This window comes from Syzygium oleosum, unplaced genomic scaffold (genome assembly GCF_021117445.2).
Source record: "Syzygium oleosum isolate NSW1041296 unplaced genomic scaffold, Sole_v2.1 Sole_v2.58, whole genome shotgun sequence".
In the NCBI taxonomy this organism is placed as follows: domain Eukaryota; kingdom Viridiplantae; phylum Streptophyta; class Magnoliopsida; order Myrtales; family Myrtaceae; genus Syzygium; species Syzygium oleosum.
The window spans coordinates 806,739-823,639 of record NW_026607542.1 but is presented as its reverse complement, the minus strand read 5'-3'; the positions used below and the strand labels follow the sequence as shown (position 1 = coordinate 823,639).

General features: G+C 41.9%; 2 protein-coding genes across 2 annotated transcripts; one reads left to right on the top strand and one right to left on the bottom strand.

The window, feature by feature from the left end:
* Positions 1-1,354: 1,354 nt before the first annotated feature.
* Positions 1,355-3,419, top strand: LOC115688663 (CRIB domain-containing protein RIC7-like). Its single transcript, XM_030614556.2, has 4 exons — positions 1,355-2,039; positions 2,116-2,228; positions 2,324-2,420; positions 2,655-3,419. Exons 1-4 carry the CDS (start codon positions 1,982-1,984, stop codon positions 3,125-3,127), a joined length of 741 nt encoding a protein of 246 aa, XP_030470416.1. The 5' UTR covers positions 1,355-1,981; the 3' UTR covers positions 3,128-3,419.
* Positions 3,420-3,837: 418 nt separating this feature from the next.
* On the bottom strand, positions 3,838-12,114 carry LOC115688656 (cell division cycle 5-like protein). The gene is made up of 4 exons (XM_030614550.2): positions 11,897-12,114; positions 9,741-11,453; positions 5,934-6,215; positions 3,838-5,175 (listed from the first exon to the last, which is right to left on the bottom strand). The coding sequence occupies exons 1-4, from the start codon at positions 12,071-12,073 to the stop codon at positions 4,444-4,446; spliced, it is 2,904 nt and encodes a 967-aa protein (XP_030470410.1). The 5' UTR covers positions 12,074-12,114; the 3' UTR covers positions 3,838-4,443.
* Positions 12,115-16,901: the final 4,787 nt, after the last annotated feature.

Sequence of the window (16,901 nt, the reverse complement as noted above, 5' to 3'; positions counted from 1 at the left end):
GCCAGCTCTTCAAATCTGGTCATCCATTGCCACCGGCGCCGAAAGAGCCATGGTCGCTCGTGGCCATGGCTTGAGCCGATATTCGTTTGTCACAAACTCCTCCCTGAGCAGGTAGTCCTTGATCTGCTCCTGCTTTAGCAACCTGAGCTTGCACTTGGTCAGCGGCGTGATGATTAGGCCTCACAGCAATCTCCAACCCCTTTTGCTTCTGCTGCTTCCGGTCGGACATGCGAGGGCGCCGTGCCGGTTCAAACTTCTTCTTCTTCTTGTCACAGCCATGCTGCTTAGTGCTTGCGGTTGTCGGACTGGCAGTTTAGAGTTTTATTGTCGCAGCTGTCCCATGGCTATTTGGGGGCAAAATCAAGGTATTGAGAGAGAGAGGTCGAAGGTGATTTTATCGTAAACTAGCTTTGGGAACAGGTTAAAAATATGCTTTTGAATGTAGAGAGAGAGAGAGACGGCTCGTTCAGTGCCGGCAGCCATGGATGACGCTTGAACGCGGACCGACGTGAGTGAAGGAGGAAGACAACACACAATCTCTCCATCTTCTGATGATGATAATGTATTTAGTTCACTCTGATCAAAGAGGTTGTGTGTGTGTCATGTGTTTAGCTCCTTCACCCACATTTCTATCTATCATCATGACCCTGGAGATCTGCAACTTCCCTCCAAGCATGAAGAAGATCAACAGTGAAAAGATAGGAAAAGAAAACGAAACAAAAAAAGAAATGTCTTTAAAAAAAAAGCCATGCTCGTGCTGCCGGAATAAGCATGTGTTTGCTCGCCAACGAAGATTCAGCCTGCCGGTGATCTCGGACCCTTGTTTGAGATCAAATGGTTATTTGAAATTAAATGGCCACTTCAAACCTTTATTTGAGATAATGTCCACCTTGAGTCTTCTTTTGAGAAAACAAATCCACACCAAGCCCCTATTTGGAATTTTCCGTTCTTTTATTTGCCCTCATTTATAAGTGCAGGTTTGTTTCTAAGCCTTTTTTATATTTATTATCTTTTTTTTGGTAACCGAGGTGTCCGGGCCAGCTTGCGCGCACCTCGACTATTCCTCGAGAGAGACTAGCACAGCAACCCACCGTCATGGCCCCCCACTTAAATCACAAGTGTTCAGCTGGGAAATCGAACCTGGGACCAGTGCGTCTAACCACACAATCCCAAGTATGCCCTAACCAACTGAGCTACCCATGGGTGTGTGCCTTTTTTATATATTTATTTACGTATTTTTCTACAAATTTCTTGAAGTCTTCAATTTTGATTGTACATCACTTCAGACCCTTGTTTAGGATTGAATTGGCAAGAGTGTAGTAGGTTTATGACTTTTTGAACAATTTCCCTAATTTTTTCCCCCTCTTCACTACAATTCCGGCTCCGCATTGCACTTCTCATTGTCTCTTTTTTTTTTGTTCTTTCTTTTTGTGCTAGAGAGTGTATGTGTATTAAATATACAATGTTGATGGCTTTTGGAAAATTAAAAGGAAAAAATAAAGTCAAAATCCAGAATTATTGTACATGGGATTTCCCTTGTGAAAAATCCTATTGAGCAACAATAAACAACAACTAGAGGGAATTCAGCCTTTTGAACTCCTACCGTTGTTGAGAAGAAGCAGTTAAGAGAATCGTTTGCTAATATTAGCATCATCTTCCCTAAAATTGCGACCCCCTTCTGGTTTTCCATCTTTCTTTCTTCTCTCTTCTTGCACTGCAAATCATTTCGATTTCCAACTTTGTCAAGCGGCCCCATCTCTTTCCTTCTGCTCTTCATCCCGTCCAATTCAAGAGAGCTTTCGTTCGAATCCCCGCGAGGATCGCCCGTGCTTAACGTCGATCTCGAGATTCGAGCACCGATAGCCCAGTTTTGGCAGCTGTCTTCTCGGGCGTTACCGTCTCCGGCGGTGGCGAGACATGGTTAGCAACAGTTTTTGTTCAGTTTTCTGATTGTGCAAGAGAATTCGGGTGACGGGCAAGGATGACGACCAAGATGAAGGGCCTCCTCAAGGGCCTCCGGTACATTTCTCAGATATTCGGTAAGTGCTACGTTTTCTGTAATGTTAATATTGGCGTATCGTGTCGGCTCTGGCTGATGAACTCTCGCGCTTGTAGATTCAGATGACGATGCGAAGGAACCGGAGATGATGATCGGCTATCCCACTGATGTGAAGCACGTTGCTCACATTGGCTGGGACGGTCCCGCCGTGAAGAACTCGCCAAGCTGGGTATGTCGAACAATTCTTGCTCTCGTCTCTCTTGTCCGATTTTTGGGCCGACGTCGGATTGGTTTTGAGCTTGAGGAGAACGGAAATATATGCAGATGAACGACTTCAAACCGTCGTCGCCGAAACAACCGTCATCATCCGGCGCCGGAGATGACCAGAAGGATGGTTCTTCTTTTGGCGGGGTTCGCGAAGGTACGATGGCAATGTTGTGTGCTCCTTTTCCTCTTGATTTAGATCTTGTCTGGACTTTTTTGCTGGAAAAATAGCCAATTTGGTGCAAACATTAGTCATTTTTTTTCTGAATAAATAAAAGGGACTGCATTTGTTTATATTTCGTTCGAACGAAAATGATGACGTGACGGTTATATCACATAGCGACGGTGCAATTTACATGCCTTATAATTTAATTTATAAATCATTAAACAGAATCAAGTAGAGGAATTGTGGGGACCCCGAGTTACAAAAGCTCTCCGGCGACCGAATCGTCGGAAATACCGAAATCGTCGAGACACCATAACCATTCATTATCATCGGGCGACGCCGAATCACCAACCAGGGCCAAGTCGGGGAAACACCGGCCACCGAGAAGATCCTCCAAGGCCGAGGTACAAGATGCGAGCAAGCCCACCACCACCCGACAGTCCATGGACTCCGCCGCCGACACCGTCCCGTCACAACTCTCCGATCTGCCCAAGAAATCGAGGAGGAAGAAGCCCAAGGACTCCAGTGCGTCCGCGAGATCGTCGTCGAGGTCATTGAAACCACAAGGCAAGGACCCATGCTCTCCTTCGGCCCACGAAAACGAGTCGCTGTCCACAAGAAGAAACGTACGAGAAGGCTCTCAGGGAGCAATTGCAGTTGAAGAGGAGGATGGGATTGGACATGGTCTAGTATCTTGATCATTTCCTAGCTTTTTCACCTTGATTTGCCGTAGTATACCAGTTTGACACTCGAGACCCAACCTGAGCATAGCAGACCATTCGAACCAGGAACCATCCGGACCGAACTGACCGTTTCTGAGCGATTCGAGGGGGCATTGGTCCAGTTCCCGGTTCCATAAAAATGGAACTGGTGATTTTCGTTCCGGTTCCCGGTTCCAAGATGAGAACCGAACCGACCGGACCGAACCAATTATATATAGTTTTAATTGTTTGTAATTTGTCAAATAACATAACCTGTTTAGTGTTTACTTAGTTTAGCCTGTTTTGACGACATCTTGAGCTCGCGATGTGACCCAGCAAACTCTGAGAGTTCACAATTTGGTCGTCGTCCCTCCACCATCTCGAGGCAAAAAGAAAAATCAATTGCACGAATTCACTCGTGTCTTGTTCACTGGCAAATCAACCTGATGAATTCTATCGAAGAAGTAAGAAGCAACCCCAAGCACTCGTCCCAAACAGAAACAGGCAAAATTCAGAGAATTGAGAGAACATAGAATTAGCTAAAAGTCCAACCTGAGCTTGCTTGAGAGAGAGTAAGCAGGAATTCCACCACCGTTTCCACTGGACCGCCCCGGGAAACAGACCGGACCGGTCAATCCAGTCCCAGGACCAGCCAGTCCGGTTCCCGATTGTTCCCGGTTCCTGAGTGGGACCGGACTAGGAACCGATCACAAACAAAGTTTTTGCTTATCACAACTTCTGCATCCTAGCACGGATGGGAACAATAATTTACATAACCCTCAGTCCAGCATTCGGGAAAAAAAAGATTGGAACCGAAGAAAAGGGGAGTTCTGTCAACTTTATTCGGTCCAAAAAGCATTATCAAAGTTCGGGTAACACCTCCACGATACATTGCATGAACAAGACTGCAACGCATTTGGCATCACGGACAAGGACAACATAAAGCAACAGGAGTAGCTGCCAAACCTCGCAAAAAGACATGACCGCTTTTTCTCAATTGAATTTCAATTTATCATCCGCAGCCTCGCCGATGGCTACTATCACAAATCTCAGAAACATTGGAAAGCACCTCAACGATGGATCGTCGTCTGTGTAATTGCACTCCTCATCAGTAACAATTCCATGCTGCTTTTGAGTATAGTGGGAACTAAATCCGGGGATGATGATGCACTCAGTCCCTCAAGCGCATATAAGCTTGGCCACAAACTACTAAACAACTTTGTTTGCATACAGATTGAAGTCACTTCCAAGAAGATTCTGCTTCTGCTATGGGTAGATTCTCCCCATCTTTCATTGACTTGGACACCTCAGTCCTACATTGACCTCTCCTCATCGCTACTAATTGGAACTGAATTGTCATTCACCAGCCTACTACTATGGGGAGGGGTTGTGCTCCCATATTCAATCTGCTCGGTTAAGGGTCCGTTAGAGTTTCTCATTTCCATTGTAGAATCCTGATCCTCAACATCCAATTTCTCCTTGCTCATCGTGCTATCCACATCCACCTGCTCAGTAGATTCAGCAATCAGTTCTGTACCCACCAATACTTCATGAGGTTTTTCATCTTCCATATCAACAGGACCTTCAGAGGAAGCTGCAGTCGAAACATTTCTGTCATCTGCATGAGCATTCTCCGCAGCATGACTTTCCTGGCCCAGATTTCCATCAAGCGATTGACAAAAGTCCGTAGGATCCTCAATTTCTTCTGTTTGATTTGATGGAACTGCTTGATTTGTTGCAGCATTGGCTATTTCTAAAGCTCGATTATTTGCCGCGATTTCCTCTTGCTTTTGCGCCTCTGCTCTGTAACCATCAAAGAGATGCCTTGCTCTCTCCAGCTCGGCAACAAGGGCACCGTAGCGTATCTGTAGAGTTCGCTCAAGCTCCTTTTGTTTCTGAACTTCCTCCCACAAACTATTTATTCTGTGTGAGGCTGCTAATTGCTCTTGCTTCTGCAGAGCTCGGAAACACTCTAGTTCTGTCCCTGCAGTGTCCAGCTGCTTGAAGGTTGACTCAATTTGGTCACGAAGAGTCTTCTCCCGCATCTGATCAAGAAAACAGTTCGCCGGGCAATAAGTAGACCTCATCACATGAATGGCAGTATATCCTAGAATTATTGGACAGATGCATGGCAATTTCACAGCAGTTCGATCACACTATCAATCACTCAAGATGACCAACAAAACATTCAAGTATTAACAAAGCAAGTTTCTCTATCATGTGATGGGAAACATACTGAACAGTTTGCAAAAATCACAATGAACATACAACTTTTACAGCCTAAAGGAAGAAAGAAGAAACTCAGAAGACAGGAGGAATTAACCAAAGCACAACAATTCAGATGAACTCATTTCAGATTGCTTATTTTAAGGTTTCAAGTCCGTTCAGGTTATGGTTGAAAAAAAAAACAAGATGAACCAGTAAAATTAGATTAACACTTTAATATATGTTCCTTTTTGTAAACCTTAATATATATTTTTATATTATGAGTTTACAATATGGAAAATATGAATAAGAGCTATGAACTCTACACAATCAAAAGATATAAGAACCAGAGTCGACCAGTAGATACTACAAAGACGAGTTGAATTAGTTACAAAGCTGGAAGGGAAATGTACTAAGAAACAAAATTCTTCACGATACATCTTGACGATATTGAAGAGAACAATGATAGTTACTTGCATTATTATGAATGAAGAGAAAACAACAAGCAACCAAAGTATGATTCAAATTCCTGGGACAGTTTGATTCAAGGAAGAGAAAGCAACGAGCAATCAAAGTTTAAAAGACATCTTAGGCATACCTGATAGCCGAATGTGAGAGTTTTGACCTTCTTCTCTAGTCGCTGGGCCTTCTCATGATCTTCATCAATCCTTGCTTTAACAAAATGATATTCATTCTGCAAGGCAGCAAGCTTTTCCGCATTTGCAGCAACACTTGAGAGTCCATAGGCATTGCGGGTAGGGAAGAACATGAGATCATTTAAGCAAGTTTTGTGTGCATCAACAAACTCTTCAAATGCTTCACTTTCATGGCCCATGGCTACACGAAGGTACTGAGCCTCTTCCTTTATCATGGAATCAGCCTGCTTGGAAAACATGCTCGAGTTAATAATTTGCAGAGTGAGCAATACTATATATGCCGATAATACAACAAATAAAATCATGGGAAGACTTTCGACCCAAAAAAAATCATGAGAAGAAAAAAAAGCATATGCAGGACCAAATAAACAGCAGCAATCCTAATTCAGCATCGCCACTACACAATCATGGAATACTGTGAGTACCCTTAAACTAAGACAAATTAGATACTTCACATTCTGTTGAAGCTGTATGAATGTTCATCCACATCTCAATAGTTGCAGTTAACCCCATAAAGCCTCAAAAAATCACAACTGACAATACCAATAGAATGTTCAGCCAAAAGATTATTTCAAACAACTCAAATAATTTATGATCAAAATGCAGAAGTCCCCTTTTTAAATAAAAGGTCTAATATCTTGATACAGATAAACTTGGCTACAAAACATCATAACAGGTTCACCCCTTTTTCCTGCTTAACAAAAATGCACGCTTAATTCCCTCCATATTGTACAAGGACAGCAGGAGAAAAAATAGAGACAATAGGACAAATTGGATATTCTATCTCTATTCCCTCATTATTACATTTTCAAGACCCCAAATTGATAAATATTCATGTCTAGTTGCAGACACGAGACAAACCATGTCTTGCTTATTAGCTCATGTGGACAGAAACAAATAAAAGGGCATTTCAGGGAGTTAAATCCTCTTCACTTTTGGTATATTGATATTGGCAAGTTCACTTTCAAACGTTACTTTGCCGTAAAAGTTACAAGGCCTTTTGTGATTGATGTTGTATAAAATTACAAAGGCTTCCCTTCTGAAACCGTTTTGTATAAGAAGCATTGTTTATCATTTCAAGAGAAATATCAGTCCATTATAAATGTGTCAGCTCGTCTTTTAACAGTTCTCATTTGACTTATAGATAGTAGAAAAACACCAAAACGATAAAAGGATAAATATTAAACTACGTTGGCAAATCAAAAGGAAAATTAAAAATTAAAAAGAAGCTGAAAACTGACAAAATGGGAGAATCATTTAAATCTGCTGGTCAAATAGTCCTAGGATAGCATTCTTGTTTGAGAATAAATTTTGGACTTTCTTAATTCTCTTGACCGAGAGTTTTAAATTGTCCAATATGTACAATGCTGAACTTTAAGTTTTAGTGAAATTGGAGATATCTTAGTCATTTCAAAGATTGTCCAATTACCAATTGCAGTTAATTTTTTAACTTGCAGGGTAACTTCTTTTAGTCCTTTACCTGGGACTTACAAACCCATGAATAGCTTTGAAACATCCCTTCTTGCCTTCCAGAGACTTTTATAATTTCCAAAGTACTAGCTACTAAGGGAGGCAAGACACACAAACATGTTAGCGCATACATGGGATTGCTGAGATACCCAAATCTTTCTTGAACTATCTCTGCCATCTATTACTTGGATTCTCTTGCGCAAATCTATAGAGAAAAGTTGGTTCCCTCCAAACTATACCAAATGGAACCAAGTTCACGTGCATTTTTTGTCTCTACTTCCATAAATGGTACTTGATTGGTCAGAAGAAAAACTGTACCGCACTCATTTTTCAAGCATAGCTGCAGCCAGAACCAGAGTCTCACATTGGAGTGTCCAAGAGAGTCAAGTGTATTTGGCCTTCTCCCAACAACCCAAAGAAAATTCTTAGTATCTCTTATCCATGGACTGAAAGCCAGGGTAGACCATCTTGCTATTACATCATAAGTCTCATAAGCAGCACCAAACTTAATGATGTAGGACGACGAGTCCCACAACAAAGGATAAATCTTTAGGCTGCAAAGCTTCCTAAGCATCATACCTAGGGTTTCTTAAGCGTCACACCTAAGAGGAAATGCATCACAGAGCTCCAAAGGAAAGAATTGCCAAATTCAATGAATCATCGACTCTATTCAAAAGAAAGAATTACAATCATATATATAGACTGTCTAAAGTACTGCTCCATGTCCAAATAGGTTACCTAATATATCCTAATAAAACTACGACACACATATCCACTACCAACAAGGAAGAAGAAACATTAAATCCAATTCCAACACGCAAAAGGAAACTTATTAAAATCCTAATAGACTCCAATCACTTAAGAAGATTCCTGATCAATCAAAGAAAATAATCAGCAAAGCTTCATTTGGCGTGCCTTTTGTAAGTCTTCAAAGGTTGTTGCCACTGTTCTCCATCACTTAATGAAAAGAACAGAGAGAGTACACTAACAAAACTAGATTGAAATTTGGAAATGGTGTTGAACCAGTCAGAAATATTCAGTGCCATATATTAACAATATATGTCACTAAAGATGAAAATAGAAAGCAAGTTAAAACTAATATAAAAAACAGAACTTCCTTGTAATCCAAGACAAAAGAAACTGGCATAAAGAGCCGCAAAAAAGTGCAAGAGATAAAAGAATATAAAAAAAATCCCCAACAATAGAACGAAGGAACTTGCAACAATTCTGGAACAAATTAATCATCTAGCACAACCAAATCTACCAAAAACAGAAGACTTTTGACGGCATGCAGATCTAGTTACACCGGGACCTAGAATCAATGAGAGCAAAATTAACCATTTGAAACAGATAGCAAGACAAAACCCTGAAGGTCCAAATGGTGTTTGGGTGGTTTTTAATTTAGAATTTTTATTTTTGACTCTTACTTTTAACGTTGGATGGGCAAGTTTATCTTTTTTCTTTTTTTCTCTTTTTGCATTAAACTCCCAGAATCTTTAGAAGGACATGAACATAAGCATTTAAAATCACCCCATATATTTCCCTAATGTTTTGCGAACTAAACAGTTAATTTTGTTCAGAAGGGAAACTCAAAGGTTACTAAGAAGTTACTACAAGTACGTCTCTATCCAGACACACCACTACCAAAGCATGGTTGTAGGTTTGAGATGGTTCAGATCAAACCTAATTAAATAAATCTATTTTGGTGCACTTATGAGAAGTCAATGAGGAGCTAGCATGTGGTCCTCTCTTTCGGTGACACATGTCTTAGTTCCAACTTTTTTCTATTTTAGTTTATTTACTACAATTATAGTCATGGGACAGTCACCCTCCTTTCCTAGCCTCAAGGTTTTTTAATCATTACTGTCAAATCTCTCATTACTCAAAACTCAAATATTGATCGGATGGAAAAACCAATCATTAAGAAATAAAGAATGAAGCAAAAAGTACCAGTCCTTAATAACATAACACAATTGAGAGATGAGTATAGCTATTAAGTCTCACATATTAATACCAATAGAGTATCTCATACACGGGTAAAAAAAGGGAAATAAGATAACAATAGTGCCTTTTGAGTATCTTGAATGATAATCTATGCTCTTTAGAAGTTTATATGGTTCGATATTTGTTATGTTCACCTTCATTGAAACTTGGCATTACTCCCGTGCACATGCTAATAAGTCTAGTTAACAGTCTAAAGGAAATAACAGACAAAGAAAGATGGCAATAACAAAATGTTGAATATTCACAGAGGGAAGGGCTTTAAAAGTAAGAAATACCTCTTTCATATCAGCCTCCTCAAAATCGTCAATCACAGGAATAGTACTACCATTTGCAGAGTTCTTACCACCTTTCTTTTTTCCCTTACTCGTATTATCCTGGAGAGGATACTTTGCATTATCGTGCTCCAATAACGAGAGAAGCTCCTTCCTTATCATTTCATCAGCCAATTCAATCAGGGTTGGTGGGACAAAAGAACTCTTATCTCCCTCTGTTCGCAACAAGGAATCCTTTATCAATTGCAGAGAAGCAGCAGGAGGCCGAGGGAGCTCCCTTTGCAATACTTTTGATCTCTTCCTAAGCAGTGCCTGCTGTCGTGCCTCTTCCTCAGCTTTTTCTCTAGCTATCCTGTCAGACATGTCTTCCTCAATCTTCTCCTCAGGTTCCTCATTATCTTCTGGAATTTGTTGCATAACTATTTGATACTCATTCTTTGGTTGAGGAAGATTGCTTAAACCTGAGCGCAAATTCTTCCTCAGATCAGCCTGTCGTCTTAGCTCCTGCTTTGCCCCATCATTCATATCCATCTCTTCATTTATATGGAGCTCATCCCTGATGGGAGTTCCTTTTGGCGTCATACCAAAAGAAAAATTCTCCCTCGACGGAGTCATGCCAAGTCTGGGAGTCGAGCCCCCTCCCGGAGTCATTGAAGGTGTCATTATGGGATTTGGCGTTTGTATTTCCTTTTTCCTAGGAGTGACCCCGGAAAAATCCGAAGGGTGCAAATCAGGATTTTCACCACCTAATAATGGCGTTTGTGACTCTCTCAAACGCGCAAGATTTTCAGCTTCCATCATGATAGCATCACCTTTACCAGCAGGAGTCCTTTGGGGTGTCCGTAAAGGTGTCATTCCCTGATGTGGTGTTTGAGCATGATTCGCAAGAAGAGCATGAGTTGCAGAGGTCCCTTCCATCAGTTCCTCATTACCCACCAGATCACTAGCATAACCCATCTTGGCGATTTCTTCAAGTTCATGGTCTGATATTTGGGGAGCTGGAAGCATCAATTTTGACCTCTTCCTAACAGTTTCAGGGTCATTTAGCCTGTTGGCTTGAAGTATAGCAGAAGGTGCATCCTGCCGCTGCGCGATTTTATTCTTAGCTATGTCTTGCTTCCTTAGTTGTGCTTCCAAATCCACCCTTCTTTTTCCTTCAAGTTCCTCTATCGTGGTCGGAAACTTGGGCTGTTCAACTGGTCCATCTTCATCAGCAACATCAAAAAAACCTGGAGGAGGCCTTTTCTCAAAGGGAATTTCTGCATTGTAGTCTATCCCCTTTCTTTTCCTTTTCCTGTGCCTATTATCGATACCAGCAGCCTTCAGTTCTCTTCTTTTCTGCAAAGAAGCTAGCCTCCTGGCCTCTTCCAGTTGCTTCTCCCTAGCTTTCCTCTTAGCCTTCTTGCCCCTAGTGTTGGCCAACCGAGCTCTTGCTTCCGAAAGCATTTCCTTTTCGTCCTCATCCATATCAACAGGATCTGGGCGTGCCGGCTTCGACTCTGGGTTTGGATCGATCTCCCCAGGCCGCAATTTCCTCGGGTCATCTCCAGGTTCATAGTTCTCATCCTTAGCACAGGCTGCATCAAGTAGTTTCTCATACCGCTCGAGGCACTGAGAGGGCGTACGGCCAACGATAGGGGCGATGGTCCTCCACTGAGTAGGCATGAGCTTGGCAAGATGCAGCAACTTCTCGTCCTCCTCCCGTGTCCATTCCGTCTACGAGAATCAAAAGGAGAATAAATTCAGCATATGCTCAACCAAACATCCCACAAAGTAGACCCATATACTTCTCAAAGCCTAGTGCAAATTTACTAGAGCACGGGACCATTCCGCCGAGAATTCTGCTCCATCAAAATTAGAGCACTCGCTCAAAAACCCTTTTCCTCACAGTTGTTCACAGACAAAAAACACGAAAGTTGTCAATCTTAAAGGTGCACTGCGGACACCCAGAGCAAAATCAAATGACTAGACCCGAAATTTAGAGCACTCAAAAACCCTTTACTCGCAGTTGTTCACAGATAAAAACAACACGAAAGTCGTCAATCTTAAAGGTGCACTACCGACACCCAGAGCAAAATCAAATGACCAGACCCGAAATTTACCACAAGCGCCTACAAAAGAACACCACAAAGAGCTCACAGACAGAAGCAAACACGCACCTTCTTGATGGAGGGATCGAGCCACTCGTACCACCGGGCCTTGCACTGCTTGGCGGACTTGCGGACGAGGAGGGACGAGATGCGAGCCCACTGGTTCTTGCCGTACTTCATGACGGCGGCCTTGAGGATCTCGTCCTCGGTGTTCTTCCAAACACCGCCCTTTATCATGATCCTCATCTTGCCCCCGCTCTCTGCTTGTCGTCGCTGATCCCTCCCTCCCTCCCTCCCTCCCTCCCTCTCTCTCTCTTCCCGGACGAGATCGGCGCGCGCGCGCGAGGGGGGCCTTCTTCCCTTACGGGACCGAAGCCGTGAGCAGCCGCCGCCGACGAGTGCGCACGGACCGACGGCGGGCGACGAGCGGGATCGAGCTCGACGGAAGCGGATTTCGCGGAGGTGGAGAGACAGAGAGAGAGAGAGAGAGAGAGAGAGAGAGATGGAGATGGAGATGGAGATGGAGATGGGGATTAGGGTTTTGTGCTGTCGGAGCTTCGCTGCGGAAGAGAGAATGGAGGCGAGGCTGTGTGTTTTTGGGACGGACAGATGAGGCAAAAGGCGTCGGAAGTAGGGAGGGGGTGCAAAAATGGCTCTTCGACGTCGTTTCGAATGACGCTCTTCTTCTCGTTTTCCCTTTTTTATATAAAAAAAAAAAAGCCCGCTTGTCTGTCTGCAGTTTATTCTCCATGAGATTACTTTTATGCCCCTGAACTTTTGAGATCCTTCCGTTTTTTGCCCGCATGATTTGCGGCCAATTTGCCTGCGCTTATAGGTTATTTCGGACTTTTCCTGTAAATTTTCGAAAGCCGGAAAAGTTATTGCGATTATAAAGAATCACAAAAATTATATACGATTTAAAAACCCATTTAACAGGTTTAGCGATTTTATATGCTAACAGTTGTATTTTGAAATGTTTCCTAGTTAAAAATAAATGGTTAATACCATAAAAAATCATAAACTTGTACATATGTGATAAATTTACTATAAATTAATTTTTTGACAATCAAAAATCCTAAATTGGTACACCTATGACAAATTTACTCCAAAATAATTCTCGTACCACAAAAAACCTCAAACTTGTGCATTTGTGACAAATTTACCCTCTATTAAATTGAATTAATACCATGGAAAACACAAACCGTACACTTGTGACAAACGGGGGGTAAAATCTCAAATTAGTACACCAATCAACTGAAATATGTCATCCAACTCAAAAATTTGACAGTAATTTTTAGTAAAAACTAACGAACGGTAAAATTGTCAATGTGCAAATAAATTCACTTAAAGTAGATTCTGCTCCACACAAACTAACTTTTTTTTATCTATCTAAGATGAATTGAGTCTAATTTTATTGACCAAGCTCCCCAGCTTCTAAAGAAAAAGAAAAAGGATAAAAAAGAGTGGTTTCCATTCAAACATGTTGCAATCGAGCAATATCAATAGGTCACCGGTTGTACACGCAACGTGATCGTGAGTAGGTCCGACCTATTTGATTTCCCCCCTTATCGATGCTTCGGTTAAATTTTTTTTTGTCTTTTTATTAATATATAACCAAATCTATCTTATGTACATATGGTTAATACCACGAAAAACCCCAAACTGGTATGTTTGTGACAAATTTATCACAAATTAATTTTTTGACCACCGAAAACCCCAAACTGATATATCTGTGACAAATTTACCCTCCGGTAAATTTGATTAATACAAAAAAAAATCACAAACTAGTTTACACGTGACAAACTGATGGTAAAACTCCAAATTGGTACATCTGTAAACTGCCACGTGTCATTTAATTAGGCAATTTAATAGTAAATTTTAACGAAAACTAACGGAAGGTAAATTTTTATTTTTATTTTTATTTTAATGGAAACTAACGGAGAGTGAATATATTTCTTCCACTTCACTTTCTTTCACAAAACACATTTTTTTATTTTCTTTTCTTTTCTTTTATTTTTTCTCTTCTTTCTTCCTCTCTGGTCGCCGGCCATGGCGATGATCACTGATCGGCCACCAGCGAGCTCGGGTCTCGCTCGCCCAAGGCCAGCGAGCTCGGGCCTCGCCTCGCGGGAGGCCGACGAGGCTTGAGCCTAAGAGTATCCTCGCCTCGCCAGATCTGGGGAGGCGAGGCCTCGCTTGAGGCCGGCGAGGTTGGCCTATGGCCGGTCGCTAGCCTTCGCTATGGCTGGCGATTTGGCAAAGGAAGAAATAAGAGAATAAAAAAGAAAAGAAATATAAAAATTATTAAAATATTTGCAATTTAAAAATTGAAAATTGAAAATTTGATTTTTTTTAAAATAAAATAAAAAAATTTATTAAAATGAGTGCAAGAATCAAATCAGATTTTTCTTATCGAACAATGGAAAATATTTTCCAGTTCATTTTCAAGTGTCAGCTGAACACTGAAAAATATTGTCATTTTCCTAAAAAATAACTTTCTAGAAAATATTTTCTAGAAACGTCACATTTTTCATGAAATGAACGGAGCCAAAGTGTATTATTGTATTCTTTAAAAATCTCTTTATGGAGCAAACAATAATTTCATCCCTTTAGGAACAATGCATTCTTCCCCGACAACTCTATTGACTTCAAGGATCCATTCATTAATGACACGCCGATAAGAGCTTCATGAACAAATTCATGAATCATTGGAGGCAAAAAAGTAAAGAAAATAAATATATTCAGTAAAGAAAAAGAATTTATTAGGCAGCCATATCCTTTTTTATTGTTTGTGTTACAAACTTATGGAGAGTAGGGGTGAGCAACTCCATGTTTCTTATAAGTTCTACCTGGAACCTACCCGTTAGAACAAGTTTATTGTTTTTTGAAACCTGAAACCTACTATGCATACCTTGGAACTTAGAACCTACCCTATCACAGGTTATAGGGTCGGTTCCAAGGTCTACTCAAGTTCCACATGTATTTATTAATTGAATGATTGCAGTGAATCATTACCTTTAATGACTATTATTTTCCGTTACAATCCACTGACCACAACTTATATTTAGACACACGAAATATTAACAAAGTAAAAGTCTCAATCATAATATTGAAGCTCATACTAGTGATTTCAGATTATACACTCGTCATCGGATACCATAAAATAACACAGGATCGCATGAAGACATATATCAAGAAAAACACAAAAATTTGTTCCACATTCCACCTACCTAGAAATCGGAACCTCCCCATCAAAATAAATTCCGCAATTTTTGAAACCTGGAACCTACATTGCATACCTTGGAACCTGGAACTGGATAAGTTCCCACCGATTCAGCTCTCAGGTTCCAGATTCAACTCTAGAACCGTGCTCACTCCTAATGGAGAGGGACTAATTGGTATCAAGCATTTTATGTGAATATCTAATAACACATACAAAGCAATAAAACTATGCAAACAAATTGAAAATCTTTTTTCAATATTCTACATTACATATTATAAAGGAAAAAAAGGTTCAATACGTGCGTTATTACTTACATGTATCATATCATGATGGATTTTGGCCATTAATTCGGTACAATTAATGAGTTCATGTGACATCCCCGAAATTCGGACCTAGGAAGCCGAAGGTATGTGGTAGAAGCATGAGCAGGTAATTCAAATCGAGGATCGGTAATGGAACGGACAATATGGTCAAAACGAGTGTACTAAGGGTTGGTTATGGTTCGATCGAAAGATTGTTCATGAATTGGCCTAGGGATCGACAGTGGAATGATTCCCTACTCACGCAAGACGATTAGAGTGATATGATTGTGGATTGACCCTTCGACCATTAGGGCCGTTAGTGGGACAGTCCAGGATAGCTATCGATCAGTACTGTGTCGTTATGTGTCGGTCGCGGGTGATACCACACGGCCATGCATCGATCACGGATAACCATGAGTTAATCTCGGGATACTAAATTCTACGAGGCTACATGACAACCGAGGGTTGATCATGGGTTGACCATAAGTTGTTGATACTCGAACGTGGACCGGTTGTGAATCGGTCACGGATCGTCGCGTCGAGTTAGGTAGGCCATGGACGAGCTATGTGCTAGGCCACGAGCCTAATGGCTGGGCCGCAAGCTAGGCTATGTGCCAGCCACGCCGGCCAGGTCTAGTGCCCGGACATGACCGGCCAATGTGCCCGTTAGTTAGGGCACGGACCGGCTATGTGCCCGGTCGTGTGCCAGTCATTGTGCTTAACCCTTGTGCCAGGCAACGTGCCCATCAGATCCGGTTCTGATCTAGTCCCGTGCCCAATGGACTTGGCCATGAGCCATGCATTGTGCCCATGCATGAGCCAATGCATGTGTTAGACCTATGAACTGGCCCCTTGCTCGTGCGGGTCAGTATTGTGCTCAGCGCGCCGCTCGTGCAACCCGTCACCGCGCCCGGCCATATGCTCGGCCATGCGCCCGTGCAGCTCGGTAGCATGCCAGACCATGCGCCCAGTCAGGCTTGATTAGACAGGCCACGCGCCTGGGCAACCCGACTGGCCCGAATTGACACCAATGGACTTAGACCTTTGCTTGGTCATACTTAGCTATATGTGGAGGTTTTCCTACACCAAACCTCGGATCGAACGGGTATACCAAGCGTGGAAAACCCTTAGAAAACTAGCGGAATAAGCATGATGCGGGGTTGCGAATTAAGTATTGATTAGTTGGTTTTGTGTAAACCGATTGGCCCGAGTAGTTTGTGAGTGAAACCAGCATGCTCAGGAAGTCTAGACAAGGTTTCACGGTTCAGATATTGAGAGAACAAGAAGACAAAATTGTTGAACAAGTCAAGTTCTCTCTAGAAACCACTAATAATTGAACCCTAAGCTTAGGTGTCCCCGTTCTTAATGGCTGATTAGCTAAGTTGTCTAGCCTTATTAATGCAGCAAGGTGACTCATGGTCACCAATGATGCGCATGGGACAAGGGGAAGACTCGGCCAAGAAGAGAGGGAATCGAGAGAGAGTCGGCCAAGGAATAAAGGGAGAAGCCGAGAGAGAGAGAGAGAGAGAGAGAGAGAGAGAGAGAGAGA

Bases quoted from the DNA above. Each gene is read 5' to 3' on its own strand.
- LOC115688663 (XM_030614556.2), top strand. From the start codon at position 1,982: ATGACGACCAAGATGAAGGGCCTCCTCAAGGGCCTCCGGTACATTTCT. The intron at 2,040-2,115 runs GTAAGTGCTACG...TCGCGCTTGTAG, and splicing joins GTACATTTCTCAGATATTCG to ATTCAGATGACGATGCGAAG. The intron at 2,421-2,654 runs GTACGATGGCAA...ATCATTAAACAG, and splicing joins TTTTGGCGGGGTTCGCGAAG to AATCAAGTAGAGGAATTGTG.
- LOC115688656 (XM_030614550.2), bottom strand. From the start codon at position 12,073: ATGAGGATCATGATAAAGGGCGGTGTTTGGAAGAACACCGAGGACGAG. The intron at 11,454-11,896 runs GTGCGTGTTTGC...TGATTCTCGTAG, and splicing joins TCGATCCCTCCATCAAGAAG to ACGGAATGGACACGGGAGGA. The intron at 5,176-5,933 runs GTATGCCTAAGA...TTTCTTGATCAG, and splicing joins CTCTCACATTCGGCTATCAG to ATGCGGGAGAAGACTCTTCG.